General features: G+C 39.6%; 1 protein-coding gene across 4 annotated transcripts in view; it reads left to right on the top strand.

The window, feature by feature from the left end:
• SAMSN1 (SAM domain, SH3 domain and nuclear localization signals 1) overlaps nt 1–21,354 on the top strand; it is a 161,806-nt gene that overhangs the window by 98,078 nt on the left and 42,374 nt on the right. For all 4 annotated transcript variants that reach the window (XM_072851789.1, XM_072851779.1, XM_072851798.1 and 1 more), the window contains 3 exons: nt 2,384–2,452; nt 7,486–7,609; nt 8,749–9,125. In XM_072851789.1, coding sequence (XP_072707890.1) covers nt 2,384–2,452; nt 7,486–7,609; nt 8,749–9,125 — 570 coding nt within the window. The remainder of the gene's footprint in view (nt 1–2,383; nt 2,453–7,485; nt 7,610–8,748; nt 9,126–21,354) is intronic.

Raw genomic sequence — 21,354 nt, 5'->3', positions numbered from 1 at the left:
ATAACATCCTCATGGACAAACTAATGAAATAGGGACTAGAAAAGTGGACAGTGAGATGGATTGAAAATGGGTTGAACTGCTGGGCTCAAAGGAATGTGATTAATGGCTCAAAGTCCCACTGGAAACCTGTCCCTAGTGGTCTACCCCAGGAGTCAATCCTGGGTCCAGTACTGTTTATCATCTTCATTAATCACCTGGATGATGGCACAGTGTGACTGCAAGTGTGACTGTGGCACACTGTGGCACACTGTGGCACACTGATGGCACAGTGTGACTGTGAACTTCAGCAAGTTTGCAGTCAATGCAAAACTGGGAGGAGTGGCTAATGCACCAGAAAGTTGTGCTGCCCATCAGAAGGCCTTCAACAAACTGGAGAAATGAACAAACAGGAACCTCATGAAGTTCAATAAAGGGAAGTGCAAAGTCCTGAACCTGGGGAGGAATAACCCCTTCCGTCAGTATGGGTTGGGGGACAAATGTCTGGAAAGCAGCTTTGCAGAAAAGGTCTTGGGGGTCCTGGCAGAATCCAAGTTGACCATGAGCCAGTGATGTGCCCTTGGAGCAAAGAAGGCCAACAGCCTCTTAGGCTGCATTAGGCAGAGAATTACCAGCAGATCAAGGGAGGTGATCCTTCCCCTCTGCTCAGCAGTGGCAAGCTGACCCACCACATATAGGTACTGGGTACAGTTATTGTCTCCCCAGTAGAAGACAAATAGGTAAATACTGGAATAAATCCAATGAAGGGCCACAAAGATGATTAAGAGACTGGAGCATCTGTCATACAAGGAGAAGCTAAGAGAGCTGGGACTGTTCAGCCCGGAACAGAGAAGGCTCAGGGGGATCTGATCCATGTGTACAAATACCTGATGGGGTGAGTAGAGGGAGCCAGGCTCTTGTGACAGGTGCCCAGTGACAGGACAAGAGGCAATGGGCACAGACTGAAATACAGGAAATTTCATTTAACATAAAGAAAGCACTTTTCTACTGTGAGGGGAGGTCAAACACTAGAAGAGGCTGCCCAGAGAGGCTGTGTAAAGTCCATCTTTGGGGATACTCAAAACCTGTCAGGACACAAACGTAGGCAACTTGCTCTGGTGGACCTGCTCTGAGCAGGGAGTTAGACTAGACAATCCCCAGAGGCACCTTCCTGCCTCAGCTGGTCTGTGTGAGTCTGTGATTCTATAAGACATGGAAAAGCCAAATTTACAAGAAAGAGTAAATATAATAGACGAACATTTTAGGGTTTTTCTCTCTCTCTCATTAAAAAAAAAAAAAGGAAAAAAGAAAAAAAGAAAGCAAAAAAGCTTCTTTGAGTGCTTTACAAAACCTAATCCCTCTCCATTTCCTAAATAGATGCTCGTTTCATTCCATTCATTCTGTAAGTGCTGGACAACAGGGGCTTGGAACAGAAGCACAGGTTGAGGGACACAGCATGAGCAACACTGTAATAATTGTACCGTACTATAAAAAATAGCTTTACTTCCTGCATTTATTTTTCATATCTTTGTTCTTGTTTGTTCATGTCTAGCAGGGCTCCCTTGATGGCTCAAACCATTTGTAGCATATTGGGAAGGACATAAAATATGAAGTAATACAGTCTTTGGGCTAATACATTTTCAAAAATGTTTCATGGCTCATTTCTCACGTAAATTCTTAGGTTGCATTCAGCCTTCAAAGTGTCATCCATATTCATGAAGAAAAAAGGCTAGTGTTCATTACTTTCACTGACAAGCTATAAGCACTGTCAAGCTTGCCCACTAGGGACTGCATCAGTGCCCCAGGGAAAGTGCATTCTCATGGTGTTCCTATCACGAGGACATTGTGACCAAGAAATGGATTATGGGCAGATAATGAAAGTGTATATAGTCTTGTCTGCTTAGTTCTGAGGATCCTCCCATTTTCTCTGCATTGTTAATCCAGTTCAAACTCACACCCTTGGGGCTCAACATCTCAGGTAAAATGAGGCGAACTGAACAAGACCCTTTTTAGAAATGCATCAGGGACACTTGGTCCTCAGCTGAGGGCTGCTGCTGAGGAAAGTCCTCTGTGGCTTTCCTGCTCATTCAGAAAGGAGAGGCAAGATCTAGGATGAGACCCAAGCATCCCATGATATAATGCGTGGCTCTGCCACTGTACCACATACACTGTGATGTCTCCAAGATGTTACTGAGTCCCAGACAACTAAGGAAATTAAGACAGCTCAACATCAAACTGATTTCAATGGGTGTCAGCTGGTGTATCTCAGCCATTGCTTTTATATGCACACAGTACTGGGCTGAAAGACTGCTGAGCTCTCACTCTGTATTCAATGACATGATAATAATTGTGTTTATTCATCTTATTTATGTTGGATTTTTTTAATTTTACTTTTCTTACCATCTAGGTGATAAACTATGAGCAGTGGATTCCACCACGAGTTCACAATCCAAGTGTGGCTGGTAACAGTGAAATGGTGAGTTGCCATGAAAACTGTTCATTTTTTTTCATCAGCAGCTAGCAGCCTGGAAGAACATGCTGTTTTAGTAGCATTTCCTTTACTGTATGTTGCTTCCCCAAACACTGAAAGATCTTTATCCATATCCATTCTATTAGTCATGGTATCTCTTTCTCTTTTATAGAATACCTTATTATCGCCCCGCTATTAATCACGATATTTCTTTATCTTTTATAGAATATCTTATTATTGCTCTGTGATTCCCAGGGAAAATCAGCCTATAATCCTAGCCTGCTTAGTTTGACTCTGCAGTCATTTTTGAGTAGCTGGAGTACCAGACTAAAATAATGGGAATATTTAAAGGTCAGATATGTATGGGCAGGAGCACATGAAAGAAGTTTGTACAGTGCTTGTCTACATATTGGTTGACCGTGGCTTTACTGAAATTTTTTAACATAAAATTTATCCAAATTCAGTGCATTTTACAGAACTAACTCTTTGTATAAATAGAGCAGAAAGTTCTCTATCATCATGTACTATTTTAATATCCACTATGTGCAGCAAGGGTATTACTGAAACTTTCCAAAAATTTCTATGGTACAATAATGATAGCACCTTTGACATGGTAAACATACAGTAATTTTTGTCTTCTCACTGTACTCTGAATTTAAGTGCATAGGTAATCATGATTAAATCATTGCAGTTCTTTGGGAAAGGCAAACCAGGTGAGGAAAAATCACAGAGATTAGACTCTTCCATGACTAAATTCTTTATGCTGAGAAGTGACGTGCTGTGCAAGTACTTTTATTGAAATTAATGCAGTTACACCCAGGAAAGAGAGTGCTCAACAGGACTGAGATTGCTGGAATCTGACCAACAGTGTTTTACACTTAGCTTCCAAATTGCTCTATTTCTGTCACCAGGTTAATCCTCATAACATCTCAGTGAGCAAAGATTTCTAAGGTATTTAGAATATCTTAGGATAAACTGGAAACACTTTATCAGACACAATTAGGTCTTCTTTTTCTGTAATACATTTTTATAAGTGCATTTTAAAAATATATATTTTCTGTCCATAAGTATTTATGCACACTTCATGCAAATTATTTGAAACTAAAGGGCAGCCTGTGATTTATTTTTTTACACAATTCATTTTTATTTGTGGTGTGACACGATTTTGCATTACTAAAACCCATTAAGCAGGGAAATAAAGAATATTCTTGTTCATGAGGGAATTTTTTCCTTATAGATAGCTTTGCTTATAGATTGGGCAAAACACAAGCACAGCTACAATATTCAAGTGAGCAAATGCTCTGACACTAGAAACTGGGGAGGTGGGGATTTAAAAGTCTTTAAATGTGTTTTAAATTAACAGCTTTTTATGAATGGAGACTTACTGCTCTGTGCACTGGTCTTCAATATTCCCCCATAGTTCCTTTTGGAACATCCTTCCCCTTCCAAAGAGAAGGAAGGTACTGGAAAGTAGCATACTCCAAATCAGTGTACATTACTGGTCCAACCAGTTGCTCTGCACATTCTGTCACCGCACTTCCTTCTCTCATATCCTGGACAGTGGCAACTAGAGACACCAGATTCCAGATAACACAAACAGCAAGAATAATATTGCCTGAAACCAGAGCATAACATTGAACATGTTTTTCTCACTTTTATGCATGCTTTCACTAAGCTGTGGCTGAGGGTTGCCAGGACAATACACCAAAACTGTGAGACCAGGATGGTCAGTTCACCTGATTGTCTGGTTTCTACATCAAAGAATGTTTTACCTCTGTTTGGATAGGCAGCTAAACGTCTGGATTTGAATGCTTAGGTAAACCAAAATAAGAGACTGTAAATTTAAAAGCTGTCCCATCACTGATACTGCATGAGCTTTTTTCTCCATAAAAGGGGGTTACTGTATTTATTATTTAAGCACTTATGACATTTCACTAACAATAGACTGTACCAAATGAGTGCTTTTAAGGCAAACAGGATTAGAGTTTGCCATTAATAAAATTATCTGAATAGATTACCTTCCATTTATCTTGGTGTCTCCATGATAGAAATCCCAGATCATAACTCAAAGCCATCATGATGCTTTTGTATCATTACTTGTAAGTGAACAAATTATTATTACTACAAGAGATCTTGTATTAGAGCAATGTTAGCATTTTAAACCCACTGTGATTTATTTTGCAAAGACATCTCACAATGAGAGACTGAAAAATTACACCTCAATTTCTCTCTTTAGCTAAGCTAAAACTGCAATCCTACTGTCTTGAATTTGGAAGAAGGGAGAGGGGGCTTGAAATACAAATCAGAACATGACTAGTCTAAGGATGCTTGGATTTGGCCCACAGTGGCTGATGAATACTCAGATACAAGCTGTAGAAGGGCCCTAAGCTGATTAGAGCTTTAAGGTGGATGTGCTGAGACCTTATCCTACAGTGAAGATCCCCAAGATCTAAAGGGTTTTAAATTAAAAAATGCTAGGTTTTATTAGTCTACAAAACAAAATAATTAATCCTTCAAATGGCAGAAATTGAAAGCACCTAGGTTTTGTCTATATTAGTAACTAGTCCAGAGTAACGTGTGAGTATCAGCACAGCAGAACAGTTGGTGCTGATGAGCTGATGTCCACACTATATGCATTATGGGAGATCTACTTGTGTTCAGCTCCTCTCTGTTGGACATGCAGTAGTAGCTGGAGTTCATCAGTTGAACTTCTGGAAAGCATCTTTCATCTCACTTTCATCTGCAATGAATTCAGTTTGTGAGAGAGAGAGTTTTGTCTTGAGACCAAAGCACAGCTTACAGGGATAGCTGTGAAATTCACTTCAAATGTATGCCCCTGATCGAAACTAAATTACTAATGTAGCCATAACTTACAAAAGACACTGGAGACATGAAAAGGTGTTTACATTCAACTCCCTGGCTTCCTGCTATGTTCCTGTGGTTGAGTCCCAGTTCCCAGGACAGTCTGCAGACTTCAAGGAATGTAACATGCTGCTGAGAAGAAGGCAGTCTAAACCCAAGTGCTATCCACCATGGGAACTTCTGCATTACTCACTGCGTTTAGCAAGAGCAGGACTCCTAAGGTCCTGTCCTTAAGGAAAGAAGTCAGCATAGCTCCATCAGCATGAATGGAGTCATGCTAATTTATATCAGCCATGAAGGAAGCCATTAAAGGTGTATCTAGAGATAGACTAATAATAATAATAATGTTTTACATACCTAAGAACATTTAATGAGAACAGTGCCTGAAAGAATAAAATAGTTTCAGATTTTTTTGTGTGTAATTTTACACAGGTGGTTATATGTTTATTTCACGAGGTCATGCTTGGTTCAAGACAATTTCTAATATTCTGTTAGTCCATTGGTCTTACATGAGGAGGATATACCAGATTCTGTAGGCTATTAACTCCCCATGCCAATTTGTAGCTCGACCAAGATGAACTGGTGGTGCAAATCATTTGGTACGAACCCTTTCAAGGTTTGAAATCAAACCTCTAAATATACAGGGGAATATCTCACCTATTCTCACTTAGCTCTCACTAACTCTCTCCTTCAACTTATTATAATTTCAACACAATTATCTAGTGACACAAAACTAACTAAATACACATAAAAATGTCCTTTGCCTGGGCATAGAAGTCTTGGGCTTCTATTTCTACGTACAGAACCTCATGTCTTCATAGAAAAATATCTAAACCTTTGGCACTTGAAGTGCAGCCATCTTTATAAGCAGTTATCTGTCAAGTGAAAGGTGGTCTTTTTTAAAATCTGAAATTAACATACACCCTCTCCCTTATCATTGCTGCAGGGGATGGATGTAACAACTTGTAATATGTGAATGCTGGGGCTTCAGATGTGCTTCATGCTAAGACTTTGCAAAAAGCCTTTAACCCAAATGAAAGCTGAGGAGTTCAGAATCTCTTGAGACCCATCCCTAAGCAGCCTGCCCACTATACACTAGACTGTGCTGGCAAACTCCCTGATGACTTTGTCTCAAAGGATTATGCATATGAGGAAGCAGAAAGGATCTATGATGTGTGACCTGATTGTTGGGGAGAGTGCAATAAAGGTCTCTGCATTTCTACCTTCTGATAACATCAGCACTAGCACTTAATCACTTGTAATATCACAAAAGATGCATTGCCAAAATAGGCCAAATTTGTTATGGGGGTAAATAGGTGAACAGCCATAGAAGCCAGACAGTATTGTTCCAAAAAGTAGCCTTCGGTGAATTATGGTTTTATTCATTTCTAATATGTTTACTTTTTTTTGGTTTCTAATGAAAAGCAGATATCCTATGTGAAACACAGCATATGACTATGGAAGAGAGGTTATTTGCTGTCAAAGTATGAAATTTTTCTCTGAAGCTCACAGAGAAGTTCAGAGCCAGACTGGAAGTGAACTCAAGTGTTTCTGGACTGATTTGCAAGATAGCAGCTGGTTTAACATAAGTGAAACCATGGGAGATGGCTGCATGTTCACAAAGTTCCTGCTCCATGAGCCTGTAGTACCCAAACCTTGAGTTTCTCCAGTAGGATGTCATTAGAATGTACAATAACAGATTTGAATTGTCATTTATGTTACTGTCATTTAATCTAGGAAAGGAAATAAGGCCTTGACTAAAGGAAGACATCAGTATTTCAGAACACACTCCCATACACATTTAAATGCAGTAACTCGCCACATCTGGGATTTCTGTGCATACCTAAAATGCCTCTGGATAATGTAGTGGATGCATGTATTAAAATGTTTTCTGGAACTAATCTGGAGTTAAGTATTAAGTAACTGAGGTATTAAAGAAAAGTAATATGTAAACAGCAATATGAACACTGATCTAAGTTTGATGCCTCTTGTGACTTGCCTGTTTCCTTTTCTGTATCTATTGGTCCCAAGCAAGGAAGTGCCGAACTTTTAAAGCATTGTGTAGATGATTAGTTCTTTGAATCTGAGACTTTGTCATTCTCAAAATAAGCACCATGTTACCCTTAGTTTTTATTTGTAGACTTTGAATACTTTTAACGTCTTTGGTTTTTTGCCAGGGTACAGAACCAGATGATAAAGCAGAGTCCATGGGAACATTAAAACGATTGCAGAAATTGGTCCGAACCAAAAAAACGAGTACACAAAGCTTGGAGGATGTCAAACATGTTTTGGTCCCCCTCGGTAAGTAAAGCATCATATCATCATTCTTTCCAACATTTGGCAAATGACACTGTATTGAACATAACTGTAAACAATCCTGTCCTGGTCTGTCATTCACCACCCACAATTTTCAAACCCCAACTGAGATGTTACTGTGATACCACTTCAGTGCTGACTTCCTCATAGTGTGAAAACCTGTTTCCTGTCACACTAGCTTGAGTTTTGTAACAGTATATCTTGCAAGTGACGATTTTAGCTAAATAGCATTCCATAACAGTGGGGCCTCTGTGCTGGGGACAATTTGTTTTTAGAGTAGTTCCTAGTTTTGTATCGTGTCTCAGATCAGAAAGGCAAAACTCACAAATGCAAAGAGAACTTTCAGTGTTAATCCATGAGTCAGTAGCAGCTGGGAGCGCAGGAAGGTCTGCGGTATGATAAGCAAGTTGGCCTCTCATCATACCTGATCGCCTAGGGCCATAAGACAGAGGAATTCTAAACTGATGCTGAGCTCAGGTTATTTTCTCGAGTCTCCTATAGATCACTGATCTGCCTGTGCAGCAGTTCTTCATCTGAACTTATTTTGCCAACATTAATTTAACAGTGCATGCATTTGTTGTACAATGCATTTGTGTATATGATTATTTTTAAACCAATACTAACAAAATGAGTTTAAACTATCTGATGAACTACTGCTCCAGACAAATCATTGCTTGGGCTGAAACACATGAGGAAATTTAGATTTCAGCAACTACTCTGTAACTACAACATACATACTGGGTAGGGGTGGGAGAGAAATTATCTAGAAAAGCTTTCAGAACTTTTCCAATATTTAAGCTAAACTCATGCTCTCTGCAACTATGCAGCAATATGACATTCAATTAGCAAATTTTCCTGTTCAGTGCAGAACCAGTACAATTTTCCAGGCTTTTGAGGGAACAAGACAAATTTACCAAATGGAGAATAAATCTTGCTTTTGGCTCAGATATCTGACCCAGTACAAAATTCTGTCCATGTCCCTAATTATCATTATTATTTGCTTTTTATGGAGTCCTTGGCTTTTTCATGATATAGAGTGCAACAGACAGCATTTAAGAAAAAAAGTGTGCTATTTTCTTTATGAATTGCAACATATTATAACAGAAGTGTTTGTGTTTTTAAAGATACATTAGAAGATGCTTATCTCTCTGAAGAGGATGAAGAAGCACTAACTTCTTGCATGAAACTGACAAAATCTCAGGAGAAGAAGACCTGGAAAGACAACGTGAGGAGAAAAGAAGAGATGGAGACTAGGGCAGATTTTATTTCTGCATCTCTGGGCCGCTCATACACTTCCAGATTTAATAACTTAGGAACTATTTCAATCCATTCAGAAACCGAATTTCACTTGTGGAGTGACTGGAAGCCATTTCCTGATAACCAGCTCTGCCCTTGTGACTTCTTGATTTCAAAAATAGAAGAATGGGAAAACTGTACTTGCTCATCTCATCAGCCACATCTTACATATTCCCTAACTGATATGGACCTACACTACTCCTGGGTAAGTGGAAGTGGTTTCTTTTGTGCTGATATGCATAAAAAGTGGAAACTTTTTGCTCTGATTCAGCATTAAAGAGATGCTGTCATCTTCCATGTGGTTATGAAATGCGATAAACCAAATTTAGATTTCAGGTAAATGGATGTATGCATTGTTCAGGCTAACATCAGGGGTTCATATAGCCCTAGGTAGTTCATTTTTAACCATGCAGACATCAGCAGCATTGAGACGGAAGGCTTTAGGCTATTCTGTTTCTCATCACACACACTGTTTTTTTCATCTGTACATTAAATACTCATCCTTCCAGGCTTAGAAAACTTTCTGGAAGTCTGGGGTAAGTCAGTAAGGGCCAATGAAGCCAGTGGGCTTGGATCAGGCCCCTAGAGGTCACTGCAATATTAGTAAAGGATACTAGAGTTATTTAGACAAATCAGAGGTTGAAGAGGCATTGGTGTTTCTGCCTTCTTGGATCAGCTCAGCTGGTGGAATCTAATTTTGCAATTACCTTTGTGGCAGCAAGAAGTTTTTAGGGCCAGATACAAAGGAGCAGAGTTTAATCTTGGTCTGAAATGATCTTTCTGGATAGCAATCTAGAGGAGGCTTTTCTATTTTAATTGCGGGCTTTTTTTAAAGGGTTATTTGAAACTAGAAAAACAAAACCAAGAAAAACTTTAGTTCGTGAGATATACAAAATATGGACACTGCAATGAGGCTTTTCTCCCCCTCCTCACTTGGCACAGCAGGTCTTCCAGCACTCCACATAGTGGTAAGCACATGGAGGATGACTGATGGACTGAAATATACCAGTAGCCTCTTTTCCCTTTATGCCCATTCCCTCTAAGGTGCTCCAGGGACAGTGGTTCTCACTGTGCAATAAGGCCAGCCCCCAGGAATGTGCATCTAAACCACAGGAGGCAAGACACCTGCTGAAACCTGCCAGCTGAGTGTTCCAATGGAGACCTGAGCAACCATAACCTTAGATCAGAGAGTCTCCTGCAGAAAACAGCATTTTCTCTAACGTGTGCTCATATGTCATTAGGAAAGGTACACACGCATAGATGTGTGGGTCAATATAGCAACCATATTTCTGAATACATGGAGGTAGTCATTGAGTTTCTTTCCAATGACACAGTAGCTGACATAACAACAGGCAGTACCTGAAACATGGGATTTATCTAGCTGAGTGTAGCCCAGAAGATTTTCCTGGGATTTGACATAGAAAACAGAAAGGCTAAAGCTTTGATTGATGGAACTGTAATTAGAAGAGAGAGAAAGCAAACTATCCCTAAAAAAAGCTGAGAAAGGTGCAGCAGTGAAACCCTGGACAAGCTCAGCACTGCAAACTCCCAGGGAGAGCCCCTGGAGACAGGCCTTCAGGGCAGAGCATTGGGAGAAATAGGCTGGGAGCTGTGAACAAAGACTGTGCTCTGTAGGGTGAGTCTTCCTGTCTGCCAGTAAATAGGACTCTCTGTAGAAACCAAATTGTGTCAGGGATGCTGGGCTCCATCATATGCCTGTTCCTAGTGAAAGCAACTTTCAGCATCCCAAGCTAAGGCTGAAGTCCCAGGGCAAAATAGTAATAATAGATGTGTCGGTCAGATTTATGAGAACATAAGTGTCAATTCAAATAATTTTATTTCATTTTCTTACAAACAGGCTGTTAACGTTCTCTACCCTGGTGAGATTTGTCCTACCCATGTTACTATTAAGTGCCAGCAAGAGGTTTAGTGCTTTTTTTTCTGCGTTATTGTTTATTTTGCCATCTGCTTTCCTGACGGGCTCCGTGACTTTAATGTATCTCTGTGGGCTTAGTGTCTTCAGATTAAAATTACAGGCAATGGCAAGACATCTCATTATTTGCATTTGCATTCTACCAGCTGGCTCAATTGAAGATTACAAAGACTGGATTTTCAGTTTTGCTTTTTAAGAATCAAACAAGCCGACACTGGTGGTTTTTCTATGAGGGGATCAGACACTGGGGATGATGCAGACGTTCTTTCTGATGTTGATTTACTTATTAGAGTAAAACCAATATATTCTATAATACTCTTTCTGATTCTATGTGTAAAGTATCATTTAATTTTCTTCGTTGGTCTTGGCTTGGCTACTACTCTATCGTCTTTGCTGCAGCATGATGTGGAGGACATAGCCTGAGATGTACTACTGAAATGCTAGTTGGCATGTCCTGAATTGAGGCAAACAGGTAAAACTGGTAGATGCAAGACTAAGATCCAAGATTCTGCTATTCCATCAGCAAATTGTGGCCGATCTGGTTTGGGGGACAGACAAATATCTAGGTTGGTCACATATTATCCAGATTCATCTCAGCAACATACACAAAGTTGATTGAGCCTAGCCTTAATTAAAGCTTGAATTGCAGATAGTAAATTAAGTAGTGCTCTCCCATAATCACAAGGAAAAAGACCTGGATCTCTTCATGATAGACTGCTGTTTAGAGAGAGAAATATGAGTGATCCTGATTCCCTTCCTCCAGTTTCTTCCCTTGACTCCTTTCTTCCTCTTCCTTTCTTCCTTCTCAGCACTTTACATGGCCTCCCTTATGGTGCTTCATATTGCCATTGTTTGTTTCACCTAAAACAATAAAAAGGCTGACAGAGATCATCCAAGCTGGTCACCTAAACAAGAACTGTGTGAACAGATTGCAAAAGTCACATCCATCTGCAGCTACAACAGGCTCACCAAACTCCTCCAGCTACTCTTCCTTCAGCCTCCCCCAGTTAAGCCCACAATAAACACCTGTGTTAGCTAACTGCCTCCAGCACAGGGACATTGGAGACAACTCAAATCTCAACCATCCTGCCCACTTTCATGTATTATGAAAACATTTTAGAAGTCTGTATTTCTGTCCTTTAATTAAATGCAGAACTGAGTGTGCTGTGTTACCATTTTATAGCCACGGTGCTACCATTAGCAACTTTGTGCAAAGTTAACTTAGACATAGGTCATTTTTTTCTGCATTGTTCAGCTGTTTACAATATAATTAGTGGTTGGTCAAAATTTTGCTAGGGGCAACATAGAGCGTTGCTTTTTTTGGTGTGTCAAGATTGCCATGTGAAATTATTGTTACTGATGTTCTTCCTAAGGAGATGTAATTTGTAAATAGTTCTTCCTTAGAAAGTGGAAGAATATATTTAAGAAAATACTGAATACTTTAGCAAAAAAAGAAAAAAATATGCCTGGATAAAGAAACTACTATGCTGCATATTTTCATATTACCACAAAGTATGTTGGGGAGAGAATTGAGTGGTCCAGGCCAGTGTTTGTAACATCGTGAATCAGCTGAAAATAAGGCAGAGGATGGAAGAAAAGATTGTCCAGACACCACTTTAACAACCACTTGACCTTAATGTGAAAGGTTATTGGTTTTTATACTTCTTTTTATTCCTCAAGCTTAGCCCTGCAGAAAACAGTTCAGCTGTCTGTCTCAGACTTTTTTTTATCTTTTTTTTTAAATTGTGGTTACTAGAAGCTGCCCTTCTGCTATTCGTATGTTAAGATATTCGCTACCCTAACATAGTATACTTAGAAGTGCCACGTCCATATGACTTCTGTACAAGCCATTTCAGCCTTCTGTTGTTTTTTCTCAATCTGTGCAATTGCATAAGACTTTTGCAACCTCATGTAAGGCATGGAAAATCTAGAGTCAGAAGCTTGGAAAGTACAGGAGCTTGATGGGCTTGACTGGCCCTGAAACAGGCATAGTGTGGAGCACATAGTGGGGTCACAGCTGAGGGGTCCTCTTCACAAAAGGGTTCCCGGACTGTCTTGGACAGCCTGAGACAGAGACAGAAAAGCTGATGAGTCCCTTTCTCCTCTCCCTCAATACTTTAGCATGCTACTTCACTGGCTGACCCATCCGCTCTCCCAGTAACTGTGCAATATGGAAGCTGTGTTTGTAGGATGACACAGGCGTCCTTTACAGGAAAGGGAGAGGAAACAACATCTCCTGTTGGAGACAAATCGGCAGAGAGCTACTGGAAGTGGGTTTCTCTTCTGGCGGTATCTTAGAAGCATAGTTAGGTTTAACAGAAGAAGGATTTAGTCATTGATACCATAAGAATATTTATCTGTTGCAACCTGTGTTTGGTATTCAGTAAGAATGGAAAGACAAGGGTCATTTCCCAAGACTAGAGAAGACCTGGGATTTTGGTGAGGAGAAATAAAAAATCTAAGGGTGTTGCAGAGCAAGATATCCTTTCTCTCCCAATTTCAGGTTAAGACGAGAATAAAAAGCTTCAAAAGATTGGTTTCTATCCAATATAAATGCATTACATTGTGGTGGAATGAACAATAAGTTTGGGAAAACTGCAAGTGACTTTATGCCAACGCTTCTGTTCATTTTCTCCATATTCCTCTCAGGAATGTCTTATAGTCTTATCGTGGTTATGTTAGCCCTGCTATTATGACCACGGTTCTCTGCCACTTCAGTGACCTTGTGGCTTTTTGCTTTCCTCCTGGTCTGACTTGCTTTCTTGTCAGACAAGCCATTTCTCAGCATCTCCCTTTGACACTTAGTAGACATGTCTAGCTTGACCCTCATTTGTTTGTTGAAGAAACACTCTTCTTCTCAGCTCTATTTTTGGACATTTTCTTATCCTAACTTTTCCTGGCATATTCTACTTAACAGGTTCTGGTTCCTGGTTGCCCCATAACAGCCTTGCTTGCTATGATTGCTCTTACCCTGCACTCTTTACTGCCTCTGCAGCTGCTGATCATCTTGGTTCTCAAAGAGGTGCTGTATATTGCCTTGAGGTTTACACAGGTTATTGGATCTCTTGTAATACCAGTGACTGATTGTTGTTCTCTAGGTTAGTGGAGTGGGGAGGAAGAGTATGGACAGCCAGTAATGAACAAACAGGACAGAGAGTGCTCTTCTCTAGCAAAATGTGCTTCAAAGCTGAAAGCTGCATTTGACCATTTGCACAGCCCAGAGATTGGCTGCAGCAAGATTTCTACTTCATTTCAGCCAGAAGTTTCTCCTGTGCACTAGAATGCTGTGGGCTTTAATGGACTTTCTGGCTGCCCAGTTTTCTTAAGCAATTTCACTGGTTTCTGCATTTTTTTCTTTCTTCAGCTAATGTCTTTCTCTTGAGAGAAACCTGAACATGCCTTAGAAGAGCTTTCTCAATTACGTTTTGAATTCTCATTTGGCACAAATATAGCACTAAAAAGAATGCCTGGAAATCCCCAAATTGCTTTTCTGAGACACCAGTTTTCAACTGCTCCAGTCACTCTAGCTGCTTCAGTGTCAGTCATAACTGGTCCTTTTAAAAGCTGTAGCTCTTATTTGTTCCTACTTCAGTGACAAGGTAGGCAACCAGATCCTCACCAAGTATAAATCTATTTTCTACTGGTGTTAGGTGTACCCAAGCTGAGGCCCAAAGTCTTTGCCCAGGGAAGAGATGAAGAGCAGCTGAAAGGATGGCAGTAAACAAAGCAGTCAAGACCATGATGATGGCTGTTCAGGTGATAAGCTGTGGCTGAGACATGAAAACAGGATTTGTTTTCTAAGATATGAAACTGTCCCCAGCTGCTTCTCTTTCATCTTATCATATCTTCATTTACAAGCCCCCTGACAGGTTTCCTGTTGCTTTTTATAATATTCTAGCTAATTTCAACTGTTACCCTGCTCTCCCCATCCATCCACCACCTCAGCCTTTCACCCTGTGTACTCAGCACCTCTCTTGCAGGGTAAAGAGATAGCTGGAAACCACCTGGTGCTCCCCAGACTGCAGAGTCTTCAAAGATACACGAACTGATAGACAAAAAGGAACAGTGCTACAGCTAAATCTAGCACACAGTTAAATTCAAAGGCACTCACTATTTCTCAGTTCAAACCCTGTCCCAGAACCTTGTGAAAGCTTATTTTGAATTTTAAGCCTTGTGAGGGGGGGTGAAGATTGAGATATATTTATACATGTCTGTTGTAGTCAAATACTGGTGAAATTTGAATGGCTTTGATTTTAAAACTGGGGAAAAGTCAAGATCCATGACTGAATTTTCAGTGTTTACTTTTTCTGGAAACACAAAGCAAAATATTGACTCAGCCAAAAAAATACAAATGCTAGTGAACTTAAAAGCACTCATTTCCCTGGTGTGTCAGTGTCTGTAAAGTCTTACTCTGTCTCCTGTCACAGGGAGCTTTATTTAAGAAACTATTACATCAGGAAGTTGGTAAATATTGTATGGCTTGCTCCAGTTAAATACAAAAAGTGAGAGAAAATCACCTCTTAAAGCACAAGGCTTCATCTTTCAAGCTTTGTGCTTGGAAGAGAGAAGCCTGGGAGGGCATCCAGCCTCGCTATAGCTGTACCCTTGCACTGTGCTGATAGCAAGTATCTGCCACTGCCATTCTGCATCCTGCAGTGATTTTTGCTACTTCCTGCATAGTAATGTGAAAAATTTAGAAATTTAGTGTCTTCATCTGTGGTGACTTTGACCATGCAGTCTCAAAGCAGGTTTTAAAAAATATGAAAAATCTGATGCCGCTGCTCTTCACTATGGTAACTCTTGTCCTATTTTATATTTTTAATACCTTACTGGAATTTTCATAGCTATATAGGGAATTATGTCACATTTTCCATTAATCTTAGAGGCACGTATGCCTAACTCTACTAAAAAACTTAACAATTCCAAACTTTTCCCTCCAAACATTGCTGGACTGTTCTGTAAAGTTGAATTGCTAGTACTTGCTAGTATATATACGGCAGAATGATAATTAAGTGAATTTATTTGCAGGAGAAGTTATTTTAAAATAACACCGCATCTTTAATATGGTTACAGATAACTGCAGAAGAACATTTCAATTCACCTCAGCAGATTTCATGGGTTTGCTTCTGAAATAGCTGTTAGGTACTGCAGAGCTACAGCTAGAGAGAGAAAAGAAAGATTATTTTGGATTACTGTCATGAATGTAGTATGAAGAGGAATATAATTGTTGAAAGTGCAAGGAAAATTGTGCATTTCATATACTTATTCTTTGTAAATGGTATATGAATTCTTAATAGAAAAAAGGAATGCTACTTAGTTCATGAAACATGATTAAGAGTCAAAATATAATTAAACTAAGTGCAATTGTTGATAACAAACTGTCTGATGAAAGGATGACTTCCTGTTCGTATCCTTTAGAATTGCCAAAATGATGCACTTTTGCATACTGAAAGAAATAGATTGTATTGTCTGTCTGCTGCTTTATATCACACCTATGCTGTGATAATATTATCCTTCTTTGGATATGCTGTCAGTTCAGTATTTTATAATTGACATTTTTCTTGGTTTTTTATATTAAAAAAAAAAAAAGCTATCATTTCTTCCCATAAACCATACAAAGCAAAATAAAGTATACATTACTCTGAGTGAGCAGTGCTCCTGCCAAATGAATCAGCTAAAACAGGCTGTGTTTTGATCCTGTGTTGTGCTAATGCATTAGCTCCTGGTGCTGGCAGGAACGTTTCGACCAATGAAGCCATCAGGTGCCTTGGGATCTGCCTATCCAAGACTACAACTTTTAAAGTGCAATTTATCTGCTTACACAAAGTAATGCAGTTTTACTTTTGCATAGCTTCATTTTTGAAACCGAAACTTTGGCCCGATCTTGTGCTTGTTGAGTTGGTGATAAACTTCCTGTTTGTAGTCAAAATGTTTCATTCTCACTGTGCTTGCATTAACTCAATATACCTTTTATGTGTGTTCATCTTTATTCAGGAGAAAAAGTAAGCTTAGCTTCAGATATCTTCAATGTCCCTGATGAAGCTGAAGTTAAAGTGCTACCCACATGACTAATTCGGTAAGGATTTTGAGGCTAAGGCTTCAGTAAGGAAGCCACAACCTAAGATGACTCAAGGATCCTTACCGACCTTAAGTTACAAGAATACGTAGGTGGTAGGTAGCAGTGCATACAACAATGCCTGATATTTCTTGTATTCTTCCCTAGCTAATTCAAGTGACTTTTCTTTTGGGGAACATTAATTTTCTGGAAGTTCTGAGCTGGCTCAGGAGCTGATTATGTTTACTTGCTTGTTTTGTGAGTGTAGATTGAGCTAGTTATTCTCTTTGGTAAGTCATTTTTGTATGCTTTAAAGTGTTCCTGTAAAGCCTATTTGTGAAATAAGCCTTTCATAAATCAGAATAAATTAGTTCTGTTTTCATCTCCCTCACACAGAAATGTAGGAAAAGTCACATGATATCAGTGCTCAGCAATGGCATAAATGGAAGAGTGAGGATTTTCAGTGCCAGAAAGGCATTAAGATTTCCAGGGCTGCAGCATTATTGTGTGTGTAATTAATGTGTTTCAAAGTCCATTAAAAGAAGTACTTCTGTTGTGACAAAAGCAGGGTATGTCTTGCATAATTTCAAACTTTTTTTTAGAAACTGAAAATTTAATTTGAATACTGGGTTTTCATCCAGCTTTGAAACAATAATTGTGGGTAAAATGAACAAGAATAGGGCCTGAAAAATAAGATTGGAAGTGAAACAATGTACACACAGTGGACACACCTCTAATTCTGCTATTTAAATACTTTCAGGTATATGAACAGATCATTAGAAGACAAAGACCAGGGCTTTTCAGAAAGAACTGGACAATGATTTGTATCTGAGTATTCTCTTTCATTTTGAAAGGAATTCACCTATGGTAATGAAATTTCTGGACTGAAATTTCTGGACTGGCTTTCTGTAGACATTTAATTGGTTGAAGTTCACCTTCCCTAATACATAAGCAAAGCAAATTGGAAACAAACATAACATAATTCTTGCTGGAAGTGCTTACACTCCAATCCACTTGAAGAAATCTAGCTGAATATTTTTCCTGAAAGGACCAAATTAATTAGGTGAAATGGCATGAAACTTCTCGTTCACTTCTTACAACTTACATTTGATAGCACACCACAAGAAATGATGACAGTGCGTGGGAAATGGGAAAATCAAGAGTTCAGATAGTTTAAGATCACGAGAGAAACTTCTGCAGATATTTTGAGGGTTTCTATATTTAGTTCTGGATTGTGTAGGTGTTTTAATACCTAGATTTCCTTCCTCACAGATCATCCTTCCTTCCACGTAACTCCCCTAAAAATTAATCACCATGGCAATACAGTAATGCATGTGGCCTCCGTTACGGCAGGGGACTAGTGTGTAAGCTGCCATGCTAGCTCACAAGACAGTTCTTTTTCTCAGATAAATATAGATGACAGCTCACATCCTACATCAAGATGTGCACAGGTGGAAAAGAGCAAAATCAGTTAATTCTGGTGGCCATTTTAAGACAGGCAGGATATTATTCAGATTTTTTAGTCTGAAAACCTTGAAGTCAAACTCCCAAAACTTTGCTTGCAGCTATATTCGCTAAAATTTTCTGCACATCTAACCACAAGGTCAAAATCTGAGGATTACGTGCAGTCAATGATCAACTGCAAAGTAAATAAGTTTTAACTCAATTTCTTAGCATTTCACTGAACTATAATGACAAAATAAATCCTTATTCCAGTTCTTCATAGCAGCATAGCTTCCTTAACTCTGTGAATCATGATCCAGTGATTAAGGATGTAGATAATGCAGATTCAATTCCCTGCACTTCTACAGACCTCTTGTGTGATATTAGACAAATCACTTAACTTGTCTGCCTCAGGCTTCATTTGCAAAATGGGGATAGTATGTTATTTTACACATCAGACTGTTGTTGCACTGGCAAGAATACACTTACCAACTTATGCACCAGAAGGGCAGGAGTTCAAACAGTTTATTTGCAGGCTCTGACACCTCGATTCAGATTCATCCTTTGCACTGAATGAGACAAACATTCAGTAGAGAAAATATGGTAAATATTAAAGTTGCATCATTAAAACTGCATCATAAAACATACATGCATAGGGGTGAGATTCAGGTATCACAGAGAGCATTAATTCTGCCTTCCCTTGGCTTTAAAACTTTGTTTTCTTAATCTAATGAGTTTGTGTGCGTATGGTACATGAGGGTGCTATTTTTAGGGGTTTAGGTATTATTATTTAGGTTTATAGGGGTGTTTGAACCCAAAGATGTTTTAAAGATTTTTGTGAATTTTCACTTCCCGAACTAGAGGAGCATAATATTAACATTTGTCTTCACCAGTTTGTACATATATTAAAAAAAATATTTGCTGTAAACTAACAGGCCTATATCTAGCTTTCAGAGTTTTGCTGCTCCCGGAGTGAGACTCCTCTCCAGTTTGCTGTCTGTAGCTCAGTAGAACTTTTAGCAGATCATGATCATAGAGCTGTCGGAGCAAAAAGTTTTGTTGCCTTTTCATCAATCTCTGTTTCCCGTAACAGCAGCAGCAGCAACACAAAGGAGACAGAAAACACACAAGATAACGTGTGTGAAAGAAGTAAAAAGGATCAGATAGGTGAGAGTAAGAGGTAAAAAAAGACTCTCTAGAGAAGTGATATGCAACGAGTGAGTCAAAAGCTCATATACTTTGTGGGGAAGTGAGAGGGGAAGGAGTTTGATAATACAATGAAAAAAGATCAGGAGTGGTGGAGGGAATCCTGAAGAAAAGTGGGGTGTTTGCAAAGAGGCAAAGCATCCATCTCTCTTTCCACAGAGCACAGTTTCAGAGACAGCCTCCCCTTTCCATTCCCTTCTCGCCCCAAAAACAAGTTACTGACACATAAGAAATTACCTTATACCTACTGAGTACCGTGACGGTCCCTGTGAGTGCTTTTAGCCCACAGCCTGAGATAAAGCATGTTATCTTAAATCCTTAATGAAATAAATTCATGTGACTGTGCTTCACTTCATCTTGGTGATGGGCTAAGAGCATGTTTCCACCCCATTAGTGAGGCTCAGCTGACCTGGGGCAACTGACTCAACTGTGACCATTCAGCCCTGGCCCGAAGCATCCCATGAAGCCCCAAATGAGGCAAGCAGGGCACTAACCATGACCGCCACAGGGTACAGCAATCACCTGGCCGGTTATCCCCAGTGAGGGACTGGGTGCCAAAATCCAGCAGGAAAAGTGCCACCTCTCCTTTATGGGAGAGCTCAGCATGGCTGGAGCTTGCCCACCCTCCGTCACCCCTGCACTGGAGCAAGTGGCTGATGGATTGGGGTAACCACCTACACCTGCCAGATACACATACGGAGCAGGAGCCAGACCTCCCTGCAGCGAGATTCAGGCCTGGAAGTGAGCATGAGAGCAAATCAGCCGCTCAAGTCTCATTCCCAGTGTGTGTGATTTGGCAGGTCTGCTGATGGAGCTAGCCTGACCCACATCCTGCTTGATTTTGAAGGTATTGACATTAATGTTAGCACCTGAATCAAGTATTGCAACAGATAAGCCCACCGCTCTGGTACAGAGTGTTTTAAGAAAAGAAAATCAAATGTAAGTTTGAAACTAATCACCTATTCTTGATGATGAAGTGTTTTTGTGTTTCTGCTGGCTATCAATCGGGTAACATATCAGTTAGATGGGTAGAAAAAAAGTTTTAAAAACAATTACAAATAAAGCCATCTTGTTCCTCTCTGTCCCTTCCAAATTTTGATTTTCACCCACTTGAAACCATGTTCAAGGAGAAAGGAAGAATAGCATTTTTCTCTAGAAGCAAAATGAAATCAAAGACCTGCAAGTGAATATGCAGTGTACCACATTTTTTCCTTTTCATGTTAGCATTTGCACAGCAGTCCTAACGCTGTGATGGCACAGCGACTTGACACTCTCACATCAGTGAAGAAATTCAGCAGGAGATGTTTACTGGTAAAAGACGGCTCAAACTACAAAGAGTTTCCTGACAGCAGGCTGCGCATTAGAGTTAATCAGAACTTACTTTCGTTGATCTTGATTCTAATCAGAGATAGGCAGGCAGATATCATGTACATACCTTGAAAAAATCCCCTGCTGCACTGCCAGTGCTTGCGCGCTAAGCTGGTCTTCTAAATGCTGAATGAAGCATATCATGTTTTGTGTATGAGATTAAAACAGAGAGTCTAAATTTATTTTTATATCAGTTCCCTTTATTGAAAATCTCATATTTGGGTTTTCTGAATAGATGTGCAAGGCAACTGTCACTCTTTATCTCTAAATGCCTTTCTGGGAGGCTGATCTTCAGCTGGATAACTATGAAACAACAGTCATATAAACCTGAAAATTACGTGGGATAAAATGCCCTTGTAGCTGATTAGTAATCGCAGTGTTCACTAACAGAATCCATTGGGATGTTCTAGGCTTGAACATTGCGATGTA

Source organism: Ciconia boyciana, chromosome 1 (genome assembly GCF_034638445.1).
Source record: "Ciconia boyciana chromosome 1, ASM3463844v1, whole genome shotgun sequence".
In the NCBI taxonomy this organism is placed as follows: Eukaryota; Metazoa; Chordata; class Aves; order Ciconiiformes; family Ciconiidae; genus Ciconia; species Ciconia boyciana.
This window is presented reverse-complemented; position numbering and strand designations above follow the sequence as displayed.